This window comes from Camellia sinensis, chromosome 2 (genome assembly GCF_055761805.1).
Source record: "Camellia sinensis isolate YWXY chromosome 2, ASM5576180v1, whole genome shotgun sequence".
Lineage (NCBI taxonomy): Eukaryota > Viridiplantae > Streptophyta > Magnoliopsida > Ericales > Theaceae > Camellia > Camellia sinensis.
In genome coordinates, this window is record NC_138962.1 from 111,406,838 (window position 1) to 111,423,309 (window position 16,472).

The 16,472-nt window shown below is 34.3% G+C and overlaps 1 protein-coding gene across 1 annotated transcript; it reads right to left on the reverse strand.

The window, feature by feature from the left end:
- Positions 1-6,807: 6,807 nt before the first annotated feature.
- Positions 6,808-12,881, reverse strand: LOC145820278 (23 kDa jasmonate-induced protein-like). The gene is made up of 3 exons (XM_082915429.1): positions 12,783-12,881; positions 7,590-8,032; positions 6,808-7,283 (listed from the first exon to the last, which is right to left on the reverse strand). The coding sequence occupies exons 2-3, from the start codon at positions 8,019-8,021 to the stop codon at positions 7,068-7,070; spliced, it is 648 nt and encodes a 215-aa protein (XP_082771555.1). The 5' UTR covers positions 8,022-8,032; positions 12,783-12,881; the 3' UTR covers positions 6,808-7,067.
- Positions 12,882-16,472: the final 3,591 nt, after the last annotated feature.

A 16,472-nucleotide genomic window follows, 5' to 3' on the forward strand; every position in this document is an offset into this window, starting at 1 on the left:
AGTGAAAAGACGGAGAGAGTGAAGAGATTTTGATCAAATATGCAGATGCAAGGTGACTTAATGATGCGTATCAGACACGGCTCAGTAGAGGAAAGATGCGTGGCAGAAACGGTTGAAATATTGTATATGCCAGCTCATACGCATGATGAAAACTCTTGGGGTTCTTGATTTAATGAAACAAATACCTCGGCTAGAAGGATAGTTTCGACTGAGAAACTTGAACGAATTTGGTTGTTGGTTCCAAAGCCTTGATGAAAGCAGACTATAGATCTGGGTCATATTGAGCCGACGAGTTCTGACTTCGGCAATAAATGATGAAGCACGCTTAGCCGACGTGCTAGACAAAAGAGATAATATAGGTTCCATCACCTCAGATTGCCGAGGTAATAGAACCTAGAGGGAAGTTGTGGCGACATATTTTTTGGGTAGTCCACGTGGCCGAGGTTGTTAGCCGAGGTGCTACGTGGGCAGATCATGTTTGTCGAGATATTTGGGGCACTGCCGAGGTATTCTGCGGCAATACCGGAATCCGAGATAAGCGGATAAGGGACAAGAGTCCTACAATGGGAGAAGGCTTTAGTTTGGGTAAAAATAAGACTCTTAGAGAGTTTATCCTAATCCTACTAGGAGTCCAAGATTAGTAGTAATCCTAAGTCCATTAGAGCTAGGCTTCTATTGGGACTAAGATTGTGTTGGCTATAAAAGGGAGGCACCCCCATGGGTCTAAGGTATGCAATTTATATTCTGAATAGTGAGTAAAGCACTTCTGATATCTTTGAGAGATAACTGACTTGATCGTCGGAGTGCCCACAGGTGGACGAGCCACCGCCGGGATCTCTTCTTTCTGTTGCAGGTCGCTCGGGCTTAGTCTATTCTGCCAGTGTTCTCCAACTGAGTGCTTGGTTGGCCGTGTGGTCGGAAATTAACCCACACAAGTGACATAAAAAATAAATATTATCACACTCAATTGTGATTAAAATATCAATCTAATTTTTTTTGTCACACTTCTAATAAAAGTGAGATATTTTCATTTGTCAAAGTGTAATCTTTAATTATTTTTGTAGTAGTGTGCATAGCACCAGAGCTGCTCTCCCTTGAGAGCTTAGGGATCAAGCTTAAACCTATTAAAACCCACGCAACCATTGAAATTTGATAGAGTAGAAATGAGTCTCTCCCTGCTTCACCTCATTTAATCAGTATCACATATTTTGGCAAGCCACAGAAGCAGAACCACAACTTTGCACGTTAACATACAACCATGTTAAGTATATAATGTCTTCATGGTAGCACATTCTTTGACTGGTTTTTGTGTTCATAGGGAGGGGATTAGGTTTCAGTGAATGAATTCTTTCTAATCAAGTGTAGATAAAGCAGATGAGAGATATTGTAGTTTGAGGGTAGAGGTATTCTTTTTGAGCATGGCTTAAATGTTTGCACTTGATGATGACTACTTTGTAAGTTTAACTGTTCTTTTATAGTAAATTCTTTTTATAGAAATGAGGGGAATTCTTATATTTAGATGTGGTATGGTAACATCCCCTCCACTCCACAGCTAAAAGCTGAAATAACAAATCAACGCAATAATAATAATAATAAGGTGGTGCTATAAAGTTAGCAGAAATGTTTATTTATTTATTTATTTATTTATTACAACTAGAAAAAAATTGTCCAAAATGTCATGTTCCGAAATTTAAGTAATTAAATAAGCGAAAACTGATCAACCTATTACTTAATAAAAGTCCTCTTTTTATCCCTTACTCATTTCTAAAATAGCACCTTCAGCATTTACTTCAATTCCCTAATAATTGATTTATCTCATACGATGACATTTAATTTCCAAGATAATAGTTCATTCGGTTACAATTGGAGTTCGTTTGGAAAGTCACTATTTTAGTTAACTTTTTAATTTTTATGAAAAAATATGTAAAAAAATAGAGAGAGGTGTAATTAAGTATTTTAGCTTTTTAACTATTTTAACTAAAAAGCTAACACCCAAAATAGGGACTCTCATATCCATTCTCACAAAGTTGAGTCAGTGATTTTGGTTATGAAATATGTGGTGTTAGTTATGATATAGTTATGAGATGCGTGGTAGTTGTTAAGAAATATGTAGTGCCAGTTCATTTTTTTTTCAACATTTTATTATAGGCAAATTACACTGTATCTCTCCTTAACTATCACCGTTTTTCACTTTATCCCTCTCAAATTAAAATTGATACAATGTACTCCTTTCATTTTCTAAAAATTTTCAATATAATCCTTATGTCTCCATTTTGTTAACAAAACAAACAGAAAATGCACATGTAAAGTGCACATATCATATTTATGACGAAAAATACCTTTTAAAGATTGAATGCATATATGAAAAAAAATATATATATATATATGAAGAAATTGTATAGTAGTTAATCAGTGACATATTACTCTCCCAATAATAAAGAAATCGCATTCTTATTTAACAAACACCCACTAGTTTGATTTAATCTCAAATATATCCATTATAAATAATTTACAGAACTAGGGAAGACAGTATTCAAAAGATAAGAACTAACGTGAAGGATGGAGGATGGAGGATGGAATCCGGTGATAAGAAGAAGACGAGTTGCAAACCAATACAGTAGATCGGTGGATTATGGAGTGTATACTCTCTTTGTGGATGACATCCCAAGCTCAATGACTCCGAAGGGTTTGTACACGTTGTTTAATAACTTTGGTGTTGTAAAGGACGCTTTTATCCCGTCCAAAAGACGGAAATCGACGGGGTCGAGGTTTGGTTTTGTGAGATATGACTGTAAGGTGGCTGCCGAAATGGCGGTGATGAAGGTTGATGGCCTATGGTGCGACAATAAGGCCCTGAAAGTAAAGAAAGCAGAGTTCAAAAAAGGGGAGTTCAAGCAGCATACAATGACCAACAGAGGAGATGGTCCGATGACGCAGCGTCCACAGAGGAGTTTTGGGCATAGAAGGATGGATGTTTCAGGTCGAAGATCATTTGCAGAAGTCATTCAGAGTGGTGGCAGAAATGAAAAGATGAAGGTGGTTGTACAGGCATTTGAAGTCGGAAATGGATGGCTTTATGACAGTGTAATTGTAAAGTTGAAATCATTTTTTTCCTTCGATGAATTTAAAAAGGAGGTTGGTAAAAGAGGTATGGAGGAAGTAAGAGTCAGAGAAGGAGGAGGAAGGGTAGCACTGCTAACTTTTAAGTCCCAGCAACATAAAAAGGAGGCTACAACCAAGCTACAAGAGTGGATGCTAGAATGGTGTGATTCTACTACAGATTGGGACAAAGGCAAGTATATAGAACAGGATAGGTGTGTGTGGCTAACATGTACAGGTGTACCACCAAATTTGTGGAGCGTCAGTACATTTACAGACATTGGCAAGCTGTGGGGTGAAGTTGTTCAATTTGATGATGCCATTACTACGCAAAGTTCTTTTAAGTGGGGTAAGGTGCGTGTGATTACTTCCACAATGGAGTTCATCAATATGGTGATCCATGTTGAATGTAATGGAAACATATTCCCAGTTAGAGTGTGTGAGGAGATCCCAACAGCAGGTGAGCCGTGTCATTGCAGTAGTTCTTACTTGGAAAATGAGGTCACTGGTCCTATGGCTCAAGATGAAGTGGATCAATTGTCGAAAAATGGTGAGGCAGACAAGGAAGAACATGAAGATGAACACAAAAGGAAGGAGGAACAGGTTATGGTGGACTGCGATGCAGGGGAAAAAGTTGAAGGTAATGAGTGCCTATCTGTCTCAGCCGTAAAGGAAACAAAGGACGGCATGGGAAATCAAAAAGTCAGAGGAGGTAGTCTGGAGGATAGGTTGGTGAGCACGGCAACTCCAAGAAATGAAATTCAAATTATGGAAGGCCATGTTTGTACCCCTAGGTTTATCAGAAGCCTCAGTGGCCCAGAGGGCTTAAGGCCTAAACTAAATATAGAGGTGGTGCTGGATGGGCTGCAGGATGGGGTCCAGAAGAATAGGCCCACCACGGATTATTCAAATCTCAGTGATTGTGTAGCCCAAACTCAGCTTAGATCCAGTGCTCAACAAGAAGATAAGCTAAGAGCATCAGTCAAAGCTAACCCACCAAGGAAAGGTAAGCCCACCCAAGCAATGGTAGATAGATGTAATCTGGATGGTGCTAATCTGCGTAATAGGTCAAAACCGAACAAAAAATAGATCAAGCACAAAGAAGCGATGCAGGTCCAACTGAGTTGAAAATTACGCATTTGCAGTTTGCCGATGACACCATCATTTTTTGTGAAGCTGAGTGGGAGGAAGTTGTAGCCGTGAAAAGAATTCTAAGGTGCTTTGAGGTGATGTCTGGGCTCAAAATAAATTTCCACAAAAGCAAGGTGTGTGGGGTAGGCGTTCAGGATGATACTGTACAGGTCTTCGCAAAGAAACTAAATTGCCTAAGTCAAAAGTTGCCAATGAGTTATCTGGGGTTACCGTTAGGAACAAATCCAAGGAGAAAGGCTGCTTGGAAACCTGTAATAGACAAGTTTAAGAGCAAGTTAGCTTTTTGGAACAGGAGGTATCTATCGTTCGCTGGGAGATTAACGTTGATCAAGTCCGTTTTGACAAGCTTGCCAGTTTATTTCTTATCCATCTTCAAGTTGCCAGTGGGCATTGCAAAAGTACTCCACAAAATTCAAGCTAACTTTCTTTGGGGAGGGTCGGAAACTAGGAGGAAACTGCACCTAATTAGCTGGAAGGAGATATACGTAAGTAAAAACAAGGGTAGGCTAGGGGTAAGAAACCTAAGCCAGGTTAATGAGTGTCTACTAGTTAAATGGTGGTGGAGGTATGGAAATGAGGAGGCAGCCTTGTGGAAAAAAGTGATTTGTAGTAAGTATGGCGGTGTAGGTGGCAGGTGGTGCCCCTTATTCATTAGTTCAGTGGGACTGTCGTATACGTGGAGAGGCATAACATCAGTGGCTGAAGTTAACACTGCTCTGCGAGAATTTTTCTGGCAAAATTTCAGGCTAGTTGTTGGAAACGGCAGAAGGTTACATTTTTGGTCTGATAAGTGGTGCCACAATCAAAATCTGAGTGTGTCTTTTCCCAGATTATTCTCATTATCAGTTGAAAAAGATGGAAAGCTGGTTGATTTTGTACATAGAAGAGTGTCAGATTCAGATTGGAACCTGGTCTTCAGACGTCCCCTCCTAGCATGGGAAGAGGAGGAAGTGCAGAAACTAAATGACTTCCTGCAAAATGCGCCTAGGATCAATGAAGGGATGGTAGATTCTTGTTCTTGGGTAGCTCACCCGTCTGAAGAGTTCACTGTGGCATCAGTGTGGAAGTGGATGGAAGCAAGTCAAGGGGTAGATATTACAGTAACTAGGTGTATTTGGATCAATTTAGCCCCTCCCAAAGCTCAATTCTTGAGTTGGCTAGCGTGGAGAGGAAGGGTAAAGTGTTATGAATTTTTGCAAAAAGTTGGAGTGTTGAGCCCAAATGTTTCTTCTCTCTGTGTGTTTTGCAAATCTGAGTTGGAGACTGTTAATCATGTGTTTATTCACTGCCATTTCACTTGGAAATTGTGGGCCAACTTGGTGAACTGGTGGAATTACAAATAGGTTAGCCCTGGATCAGTGGAGGGTTTATTGCTGTCATGGCCAGATATAAAAATGAAGAAGAAGATGCTAACAGTCTGGAAAACACTGCTGGTAGCAGTAATGTGGTCAGTGTGGAGAAGCAGAAATGACTGTGTATTTAACAAGGTGCAACCGGATTGGATTGCTTTGGCAGAGCTAATAAAGGTGAGAGTAGCGTTGTGGGCTTCCTCATCTTTAAAGGGGATTAATTATTCGGTGCATGACATTATATACAATCTGAGTCAAGTCTGTTATGTGTAGTTAAGTGATGGCATAGTAAAGCTCTGTGGGTTGTTTTGTTTGCTCTACTGAAAAAAGGATTTGCATAAGTGCTGGTATATGCTGCCTTCTGATATTCTGTGAATGAGTCCTGGTATGCTATGTGCTAATTCTGATCTGTTGGGAGATGGCTATGTGTTCATTAGGTTACTGATCTGTTTGATTAAGCTGGTGTATTATGAGTTAAATTGGGCTGATGTAAGTTGTTTGTTCCTGAAGCAGTGTTGTGATGAATTTGATGTGCTGGGATGCATCTGTCTTGGGATGGCCTTGGTTCTGCTCAGTTTAGCGTAGTCTGCTGGTGGCAAGAGGTGTAGTCTGAATTTATCTGGTTCATGGGTATGAAATGATGATCTGCTAGTGCTGAAGTCTGGTGTCAAAGGCCTCCATGTTTTGCCTTTCGCTGGGCCTTTGGTCTGAACTCTGTCTTCATTCAGTGAGGTATTCAGCTTGTTGCAGCCCATGGTATGCTCTCAGAATTAGCAGGGGTGGATGATTTAGAGGAGATTCATTCAGAATGTACAGAGGACTGCTTTCTTGGTCTGTACAGAGGAGGGTGGTTCAGAATGCAGTGTGCTCTTGGTCTGTGCAGAGGAGTGTGTTCTTGGTCTGTGCAGTGGAGTGTGTTCCTGGGGGCTAATTCACCTGAGGGTTGTGCTGTGTGGTGTAATTAGGTAATTTAATTAGGTGTCTGTTACCAGTTTTTTCTGTTTTTCTGCTGTTTGTTTCCCTTCTCTTTCTCCTCTTGCTCTTTTTTGGTTGGTTCCTCACCAACTGGCGCTTCGAGCTTTGTCTTAGCTCCAAGCTCCTCTTTATTGATGTACTTTTTCATACCTTGTATGTTGTCATCAATAAAGATTTTTTTGCCGATCAAAAAATAAATAAATAATTTACAAACATCTTTCGAAAATTTGCATTATTGGCACACAACTGAGAAGGGGAAACCTTCTCTTCTTTATTGAATTCATATGATAAAAGCATTACATTCAGTTACCAGTCATTTCAACGCATGATAATAGCATTACTTATAATTACAACGTGCTTACTAATTTAAAAGGGGAAGCTTTCCCATAGGGAAAATTATTTATTACATACTGCCATATGAAAGACATTAATACTTCACACACTACTCCAAAAGATATCATCATGTATGACTGGGTCGCAGGTCGCAACTTCTTAGGCTTTGGGTGTGGGCATGTCTAGCGAGGCTGTTACAGCCACAACTACGCGGTTTTCCTCATCACTACGAGTAGTTGCCATAAATGAGTGGCAACCTTCCCATTCACATGTACTGGTGGGGCCGGAGTTGATCAAATCTTCATGGACATGATCCCAAATAGGGTCGCCGGGGGTTGCCTTATAGTGACCATGTTCAGCAATCTCAGTAAAGACCTACACATATAATTAAGATTTTTTATTAAAAAAAAAATTATATTCAAACATATATAACATGTAATATGCGCATACATTTTTTAAAATTTATAATGATCATATTTTTCTTATCTTATTTTGTTTACTGTCTCATATGTCGCATTGGGAACAAACATAAGTGGTGAGTGAGACTTATGAAATCAATATAATATTTTTAATAAATAAATAATAATAAGAAAATATGTTTATCCTATCGTTATTGATTTTGGATTACACTAGCAGTAATACAAGAAGTACGAATTCAAAATACCTAGGTAAGGTATGTACCTTATCGTCCTCATTGGTTGGGTGGGACCAAGAAAACATCCAATCACAGGCTTTCCCATTCTTGTTGGTGCCCCAATACACAACAGCTCCACACGACCCATCCTTTCCAGTTTGCTTAAACACAGCGAACTGGCCATTTTCTATTTTGACTGGATATGTGCCTAATTTCCCAGAAAAATCATGTTTGACAGAATATTTCATAGTGCCTCCAGTAGCATTGTAAATCTTTCCAATCGTGATGACTTTGCCACGATCACAGTGTTCCTTTTTAAGGTTCTCCACACACTTGAGAGCTTGAGCTTCGGCTACATCTTTCATAATGAGAGCCATGCGTGCTTTATCTGTGCGTGTTATTGTTGTCTTATTCCGATACTCCGGCATTCCCTTCATGGTTTCCTCAGTAATGGGATTTCCGAGCACCATGAGCTCCATTGTATAATTTCCTACAAATACATGTGTGTTATTCATTCGTTGGTTGTATAATTTTAGTATTACTATTAATTGATTAGTTCATGAACTGGTATATATATATATATCATATTATATCATATTTTATAGAGAAAAGTTAGGAATTATAAAAAAAAATTCATAAAAATTATCATGAAAGATTTATGATCTTGGATTACCTTGATTAGTATGTGGTGTTTTATTCTAAGTGTAATCCAAGGGTCACAAAACTTTTATAATTATTTTCATGAAAGATTTTTTATGATACTTAACATTGTTGGATTTTATATGCACGCATTTGATACTTTGTAGGACTAATTTAATGCAACAACACTTCAAATGGAAAAAAGAGATTATTTCACAATGCCATGGAGTTGGATCTACCAAATGATGAGAATGTTTATGAGATTCAAGGTGGAACAGACTGATTGAATGGATAGATAGAAGCAAGGAAATTTATATTGGGAAAAATTCATTTTATCCCCATATAATTTAAGGCTGAAGCTCTTTATCCCTAACTCTATTAATAGAAAGATGTGAAATTACCTTAATACCCCATCTCATCTTCTATCTCTATTTTGTTTCACTTATTTTATTTTTCTCTTATCTCTCCTACACATAATTTCTAATTTAAACAACAATGATTTGTCATAAAAATAATTAATTCAATTAAATTAGATATTATCCAACAAAAAAAACTTTAAATTTCTAATTGTGTATTTTAATTTCTAACTTTTTAAACCAATTTTCATTTAATTATGTTTTACACAAAACATATATATGTATACTATGCATAATATTAATTGCTCAACCTCTTCAAAGAACTCTACAAATTGTAAGCATATATCTACATTTCTACATAGCAAAAACATAAAATTACCAAATGGTTCATTGATTTAGGTGTTGCCTTCATCCAAAAATACCAAAACATGAGTATTCAATTGAGCCGGTGGTAACCATGACACAGTGAGGGACTTCAGGTATTAAGCCAGTCTTATATATATATATATATAATTTGTGGGGACATATTTTTTGGGTAGTCCACGTAGCCGAGATTGTTAGTCGAGGTGTCACGTGGGCGGACCATGGTACCGAGATGTGATGTTACAAAATCGAAATCCAAGATATTTGAATAGAGGATTAGAGTCTTAAATGATATCAAGCTACCTAAGGTTAAGCCTTAAGTGTTTAGTTTGGACGAGCCAAACGTGATGATCTCGGTTGAGATGATGATCTCACTTGAGATGTTTATCTCGGTATAGATGATGATCTTGGTTGATATGTTAATCTTGGTTGACATGATGATCTCGGTTAGAAGTGCGATCTCAATTGAGATGGTGATCTCGGTTAAAATGGTGATCTCAGTTGAGATGTTGATCTTGGTCGACATAATGATCTTGGTTGAGATGTTGATCTGGGTTGAGATGTTGATCTCAATTGAGATGTTGAATTTTGATGGGACAGAACTTGTTTGTTCTTAGTTCCTGATGAGTTAATACTAGGATCTTGATGTTCTCGAACTAGCGAGTCATGATCTCTACTAGTAATGAGATATCTGTTAGGATGTTGGACCTAGATAAGATAGAATATGATGGTTCTTGATTCTTGATTCTTAATTCTTACTTCTGGACGAGTAGACATTTGAGTCCTTGATTCATGAAGCTGACGAGTCATGATCTCGATCGAAAGAGTATCTCTAGCATGTTGTTTAGTCAACATGTTAGAAGATGAAATGATGTAGGTTCCATCACCTTAAGTTACTGAGGTAATAGAACTTAGGGGCAGTTGTGGGGACATTTTTTTTAAGTAATCCATGTGGCCGAGATTGTTAGCCAAGGTGCCATATGGGCAAACCTTTGTGCCGAGATGCGATGCTACAAAATTGAAGTCCAAGATATTTGGATAGAGGACTGGGGTCCTTGATAACATCAAGCTACCTATTTGGATAAAGATGAGACTCTCAAGGAAATTCGTCTTAATCTGAATAATATGAGTTATGATAGATGTTATCCTTGTCAAGGATAGAGTCCCATGAAATAAGACTTCTAAGAGAAGTTGGACACTGATCATTATAAAAGTAAGGCACCCTTGTAGGTCTAAGGTATGTAATTTATTTTGTGAGCTCTTGATTTGAGTTGATAATATCTTGTGAGATAAGTTACTGACTTGATCATTGGAGTGCTCCCAGGTGGACGAGCCACCACTGTATTTCTTGTCTTCTTGTCTTCTTGTATGCAGGTATTGGCTTAATCTATTCTACCACGTGCTCTCTAGCTAAGTTTCTTGTTTGGTTGTGAGATCAAAAATCAACACCCACATAACTTATATACACATTGTATATGCATTGTAAACATAATGGAATCAAATAACTATTTTGGATTCATCAAACATTATGTAAAATCAAATGGAATCATGGAATAAATTTACAGAAAGAATTTGATTTTTGAGATCATTCGCCTTGATGGTCAAGTTGAAGAGACACGATGGTGGCGAGACAGTCTAGGAGGGGAGAGCAGTCGACTAGAGTGGTTGGACAAAAGAGATGAGGCAACGACGATGGTTTAAGAAAGAAAATAGATGACAACTATGGTCAGGAGGGAAGAGGAATGCCTGGTTAGGGTTTGTAACATTATTAGGGTTTTCAAGATTTGAAAAGAGACGATGAAGAAGCGGGTATAAATGTCTTCTAAAATTTTATTTCACATTACTTTTTTTTTTTTTGTTTTGAAAAGGAGAACCACTTGCAAAATTGGTGAATGCGTTACACTTTTCGTTAGTTTAGATGAAAAGTGTAACAATAGCATTTTAGTCTAAAATCATAAGGTTTGTCTACCTATTTCTGAACCATAAGGAGGTAAAATGCTCCGACCTTAAATCACAATAGAATAAAGTGAATTTTACGGTTTATTGTATCTAGGGAGAACTAAAACTAATAGTAAATGAATAATTCTAGGTGTTATGGAGATTTAAAGTATTGTGTTGGGTTTAGATTTAAATTGATGTATTGTAGTTATATACAGAATGAATCTTATTCTCATATTGCAATTCTAAGTAAAATTATGAGTAAATTGTCCGAGTATATATATATATGCAGCACCACAAGTAATAAATTTATAGAAATAAACATTGCTACAGCACATACATTCTTAATATCGTTAATTTTTTGTGCTAAGTTTGACACAATGTTTAATTATAGCTATTATTTGACAACTCTCTTTGCTTCTATACATGTAGCATTTCTATTTTTCATTTTGTGAGAAAAATAGAATAAATAATATTTGCACTATTAGAGGAACATTGCTAAAATATAATATTTTAATAATACTCATTGTTAAAGATAACAATAATTAATCATTTAATTGTTGAATCATTAGAGATGCTCTAATGCACATTAACTTCGAAAAAAATTAATGGGGAATTTAAAATCTTACAATAAAATTTAATATAAATTTTATATTAATGATAAAGAAAAAAAAAATAATTAATCTTATCAAAATGATGTAACAATAATATTTTTAAATTCATAAACTATTTTAACGAATCATTTGATTTGAAATGGATATATATAAATTTATCATGTTATTTTGATTAAATTTTTTATATGTATATATCACTAAGGAACTTACAATTGTTTGTTATGAAAGAAATGATGTGTAAGCACTAAACAAACAAGAAAATAATAATGACACAAAATATTATAACAAAATTAAAGATCACACATAGACATAAGGTAAATTTTAATACATAATTTATACACACAAAATATTTTAGAGGAAAATACTTAAAAGAGAGAATCTTTGAAGGAGACTACTCGCTTGTTAACACAAAACACACACTATAGACCCTACTACAAGGGTCTATATATAGACTTTACTACACGGATTCGAAACAGTGTTAAATCCGTGGATTTTATTTGAAATTAGATAAATTACATTCACACCTCCTAAAGTTTAGTCTAATTACATCTCAGTCCTGACATTTTAGAAATTATATTTTTACCCCTGTGGTTAATAATCTCATTTCACAAATCTCCTACTTATATGAAAGGCAACACCTCTTAGTAGAAAAATAGAAAAAATCACATTAAAAAAAAAAAGTAAAGCAAAGGAAAAGAGAAAAAAATAGAAAAAGTAAAACAATGCAAGAAAAGAGAGTGCATGAGTTCAATGTTTTCGTTCCGTCAAAATAATTACAATGATAGGGAGTTAATGTAATTTTGCAAATGTCAGGGTATGATATGTATTACAGTCAAATTTCAAGTGGAGTAAGTGTAATTTACCCTTTGAAATTTAATATAATAAATTTTATTATAAATAAACTCTCTGAAAAATATCATAAATAAAAAGAAAGAAATGATGATAAAATATGATAAATTAATGGGGAATTTAAAATCTTACAATAAAATTTAATATAATATTTATATTAACGATAAAGAAAAACAATTAATCTTATCAAAATAATGTAGCAATAATATTTTTAAATTCATAAACTATTTTAACGAATCGTTTGATTTAAAATGGATATATATAAATTTATCATGTTATTTTGGTAAAAATATTTATATTTATATATTACTAAGGTACTTACAATTGTTTGTTAGGAAACAAATATTGTGTAAGCACTGAACAAACAAGTACATAATAATGACGCAAAATATGATAACAAAATTAAAGATCACACATAGAAATAAAGTAAATTTTAATACATAATTTATACACAAAAAATATTTTAGAGAAAAATACTTACAGAGAGCGTGTTTGAAGGAGACTACTCGCTTGTTAACACAAAACACACACACACTATAGACCCTACTACAAGGGTCTATATATAGACCCTACTACACGGATTCGAAATAGTGTTGAGTCCGTGGATTTTATTTGAAATTGGATAAATTACATTCATACCTCCTAAAGTTTTGTCTAATTACATTTCATCCGTGATATTTTAGAAATTACATTTTCATCCCTGTGATTAATAGTTTCATTTCATAAATCCCTCTGCTTATATGAAAGGTAACAACTCCTAGTAGAAAAATAAATAAAATTATATTAAAAAAAATAAAGCAAAGGAAAAAAAAAAGATGGAAGAAGTAAGTAAGTAAGAAAAGAAAGTGCATGAGTTTAATGTTTTGATTTCGTCTAAATAATTATAATGATAGGGGGTTAGTGTAATTTCCTAAACATCAAGGTATGATATGTATTACAGTCAAATTTCAGGAGGTGTCAGTGTAAATTACCCTTTCAAATTTAATGTAATAAATTTTATTATAAATAAATTCTCAAAAAAATATAATAAACAAAAAGAAAGGAAGCTTCTTCTTTTTTTCTTCTTTTTTCTCTAGAATTTCCTACAAGTGGAAAGAGAGATGGCGGTGGTCTCCCATCCCTCTCTTATGTCCCTCTCCTCTCTCTTTCTCTAATCATTCTCCAAATTATCTTAGTTTGATATTAGTCTCAATAGTTCGATCATCATTGTATTATCTTTTTTACTCTCGAGTTCAAAGCTGGCTTTAGATCTTTTCACAGTTCAAAAGTTGATACTGAATAACGTGTTTATTTTATATTAGGTGACCACCTCACCTTCAGTGTTTTATCTTGACTAGCAAATGTGAGATCTTTAAATTCCAAGTTAAAGGTTGTAGAACAATGGAATTTTGAATAAATTTGGTGGCGACTTGGATCTAGTATTTTTTTCTATTTAATTTTCTTAATTTTTAGTATGTTGGTGTAATAATTCTTCATACGTTGAGGTTTGTTTTCCTTTCTTGTGAGGACCTTTTCTCCTCTTCTATAGAGGTTTGAATCATTCATTCTATAAAGATTGTTTACTTTTTTTGAGATCTTGTAATACTACGGTACCGGATTGATCCAAACTTTTATCGATTTTGTAATAAAAATTTTCTTCCCTATAAAAAAAAATTTTAAAAAAAATTGTTTACAAATATGCAAAATTATTATTATTTTTAAAAAAATTCGGAGAAATACTTTTCTCCCTGTCAAATTGGAATTGGGTGTGAATTAGATGGTATCATGTCAACATTTTTTTTTTTGTCAAGTTGAAAGCTCAAGGTACCATTTGATTTTGTTTTTAAATTAATGTTTGGATCAAAAATTAAAAAATATGTTTGATTTATCAATTTTTAAAATTCTCTTTAAAATTATTTTTTCTCTCTATTCTCTCCTTCTCTTTTTCTTTTATTAATCATTCTAAAATTATTTTTAAAATTTATAACTAATTAAACTTTTAATTTTTAAAAGAATCTAAATGTCATGAAGGATAATGTACATATCGGGAAGTCAGTTTCAAGAACCCGATGCATCATTAAAGAAAATGAAGTGTCCCCATCTGCACAAGTAGATAGTGTTGGAATCAAATTTTGGAATGTTGCTGTGTAGCCTGCGCAGCAGTAACTACTATGCAGCGAAATGGGCTCATTTTAAGATTCATTTTGATAATCCGAATCGTTTACATTTTAGAATACTTCAAGTAGAATATGTCTGTAAAATCAAATTAATCAAATATCGTTTACATATTCATCCACTCACATTTGTATTTATTTTAATACTTTAAATCAGAATTATTATTTATTTTTGTAGATACAAATGTGAATGGATGTATAAGTAAACGATGTCCGATTAAGTTGATTTTTTGCAGACATATTTTATTTGATATATTTTTAAATGTGAACAATTCGAATTATCAAAATAAATTTCAAAATAAATTTATTTCACTGCACAATAATTATTGCTGCGCAGGCTACACAGTAACATCTCCAATTCCGTTGGAATCCAAACATTCCAGAATATGCTCCGACCATCCATAGCACCGAATCTTTTTGTGGGGTGGTGGGTCTGGGGATGGCGCTAAAATTTTGGCCCTGTTGCAATTACGAAATTAGCCCTTGTTGCTTTTGTTTGAATGCCGTGTGTCTTAGCCATTGAGAGTGAAATGATAATATAACTTATATGTCGACAACGGGACACGTGGATTTGAGATTCTCTTATTACAGGGGTAAATTTGTAGAGAATACTGTGTTAGCATCCCTTAAATTATGTTAGATTCTTTAATTTTTAGTTTTTTTTTATTACAATAATAACTTTAAATAAAATTACTATAAAAAATATCATTAATTTTAAGATACCTCATCTCACCATTAAACTTATACATCCATTGCATCATGAATTAGGATTTATGAGAGCACCCACCTCCATCACCACCCATCTATTTTTTCCAAATCCCACCTTCAAAACCCTTTGACGTTAATATTCCGACGGTAACGGTGACAACAATTCGATTACCTACACTTCTCCGATAATAACAATGAGTAAAAGTTTTTCTGACAATCACAACTCCATAAAACGAGAGGAGTACAATAATAAAAGTTTAGAGGAGGTTCATAACTTTGATGTTATTCTTAGCTCAGAGGAGATTGGCCTTATAAGCATAAATTTCTTTTAAAAAAATGACAAAAAAAATAAAATCTGTTTGTCATTTTTTCGGAACTGAACTCCGAACAAATGACCGAAATTCGGGAACACAGGCCCGAACATTGTTTATTTGCTCAGGAACCGATGACTGCACATTTATTATTTGTTTAGAAATAGGTAACCAAATATTATTCATAGGTTCGGACCTGTTTTACTGAAAAACTAAACCAATTATTATAATTTTTTTCTGCAAGAGAAAAAATTATTATGAAAAAACTAAGAAATTGTGTATATATGTATATATAAAGAGAGAGAGAGAGAGAGAGAGAGAGAGAGAAGAGACAGAGAACGCATACCAACTGTGACAATGATGGATGAAGCAGTAGAGACAGTAATCACATTACTTCTTCTTCTTTTTCGTGGGCATTGTTAGGGTTTTTTTAGAAATGTGGTGTGCATTCAATGGATAAAATGTTTTCACAACGATAATTTTGGTATTATTTGGGGGGGGAAAGAAATTTTAAGGATTTCAAAATTTATAAGTGTAGATCCAAAATAATTTATGGGGTGCTAATAGCACCACTCTTTATAGATTATCTTCTCATTATATATATACACATGGCAATATATATATTATATAATATAGATATTTTGATAATTCACAGCCAAAACAAAAAGTGTGTATTATATATTTAAATATAATTTTTGTGATTTTTATTTATAATTTATTATGATGTTAGTTATGATTTGGTTATGATTTATCGTGGTATTGGTTATAATTTCGTATCATATCCCCAAATTACAATCTTTGTAATATTTGGTTATTACCTATTATGATTTTGATTATGACTCATTATGTTGTTGGTTATAATTTCATTCTGATAATTGTTATTTTGATTATAATTGAAGATATATTTGTTATGTCTTTGGTTATGACCCTTAATTATAACTCATTATGATATTAGTTATGATTTAGTATGATTGTTATTTTAATGATGACCATAAAAGT

Coding starts and splice junctions, on each gene's coding strand:
- LOC145820278 (XM_082915429.1), bottom strand. CDS start 8,021: ATGGAGCTCATGGTGCTCGGAAATCCCATTACTGAGGAAACCATGAAG. Junction 7,284..7,589: donor CAACCAATGAGGACGATAAG/GTACATACCTTA, acceptor TTATATGTGTAG/GTCTTTACTGAGATTGCTGA.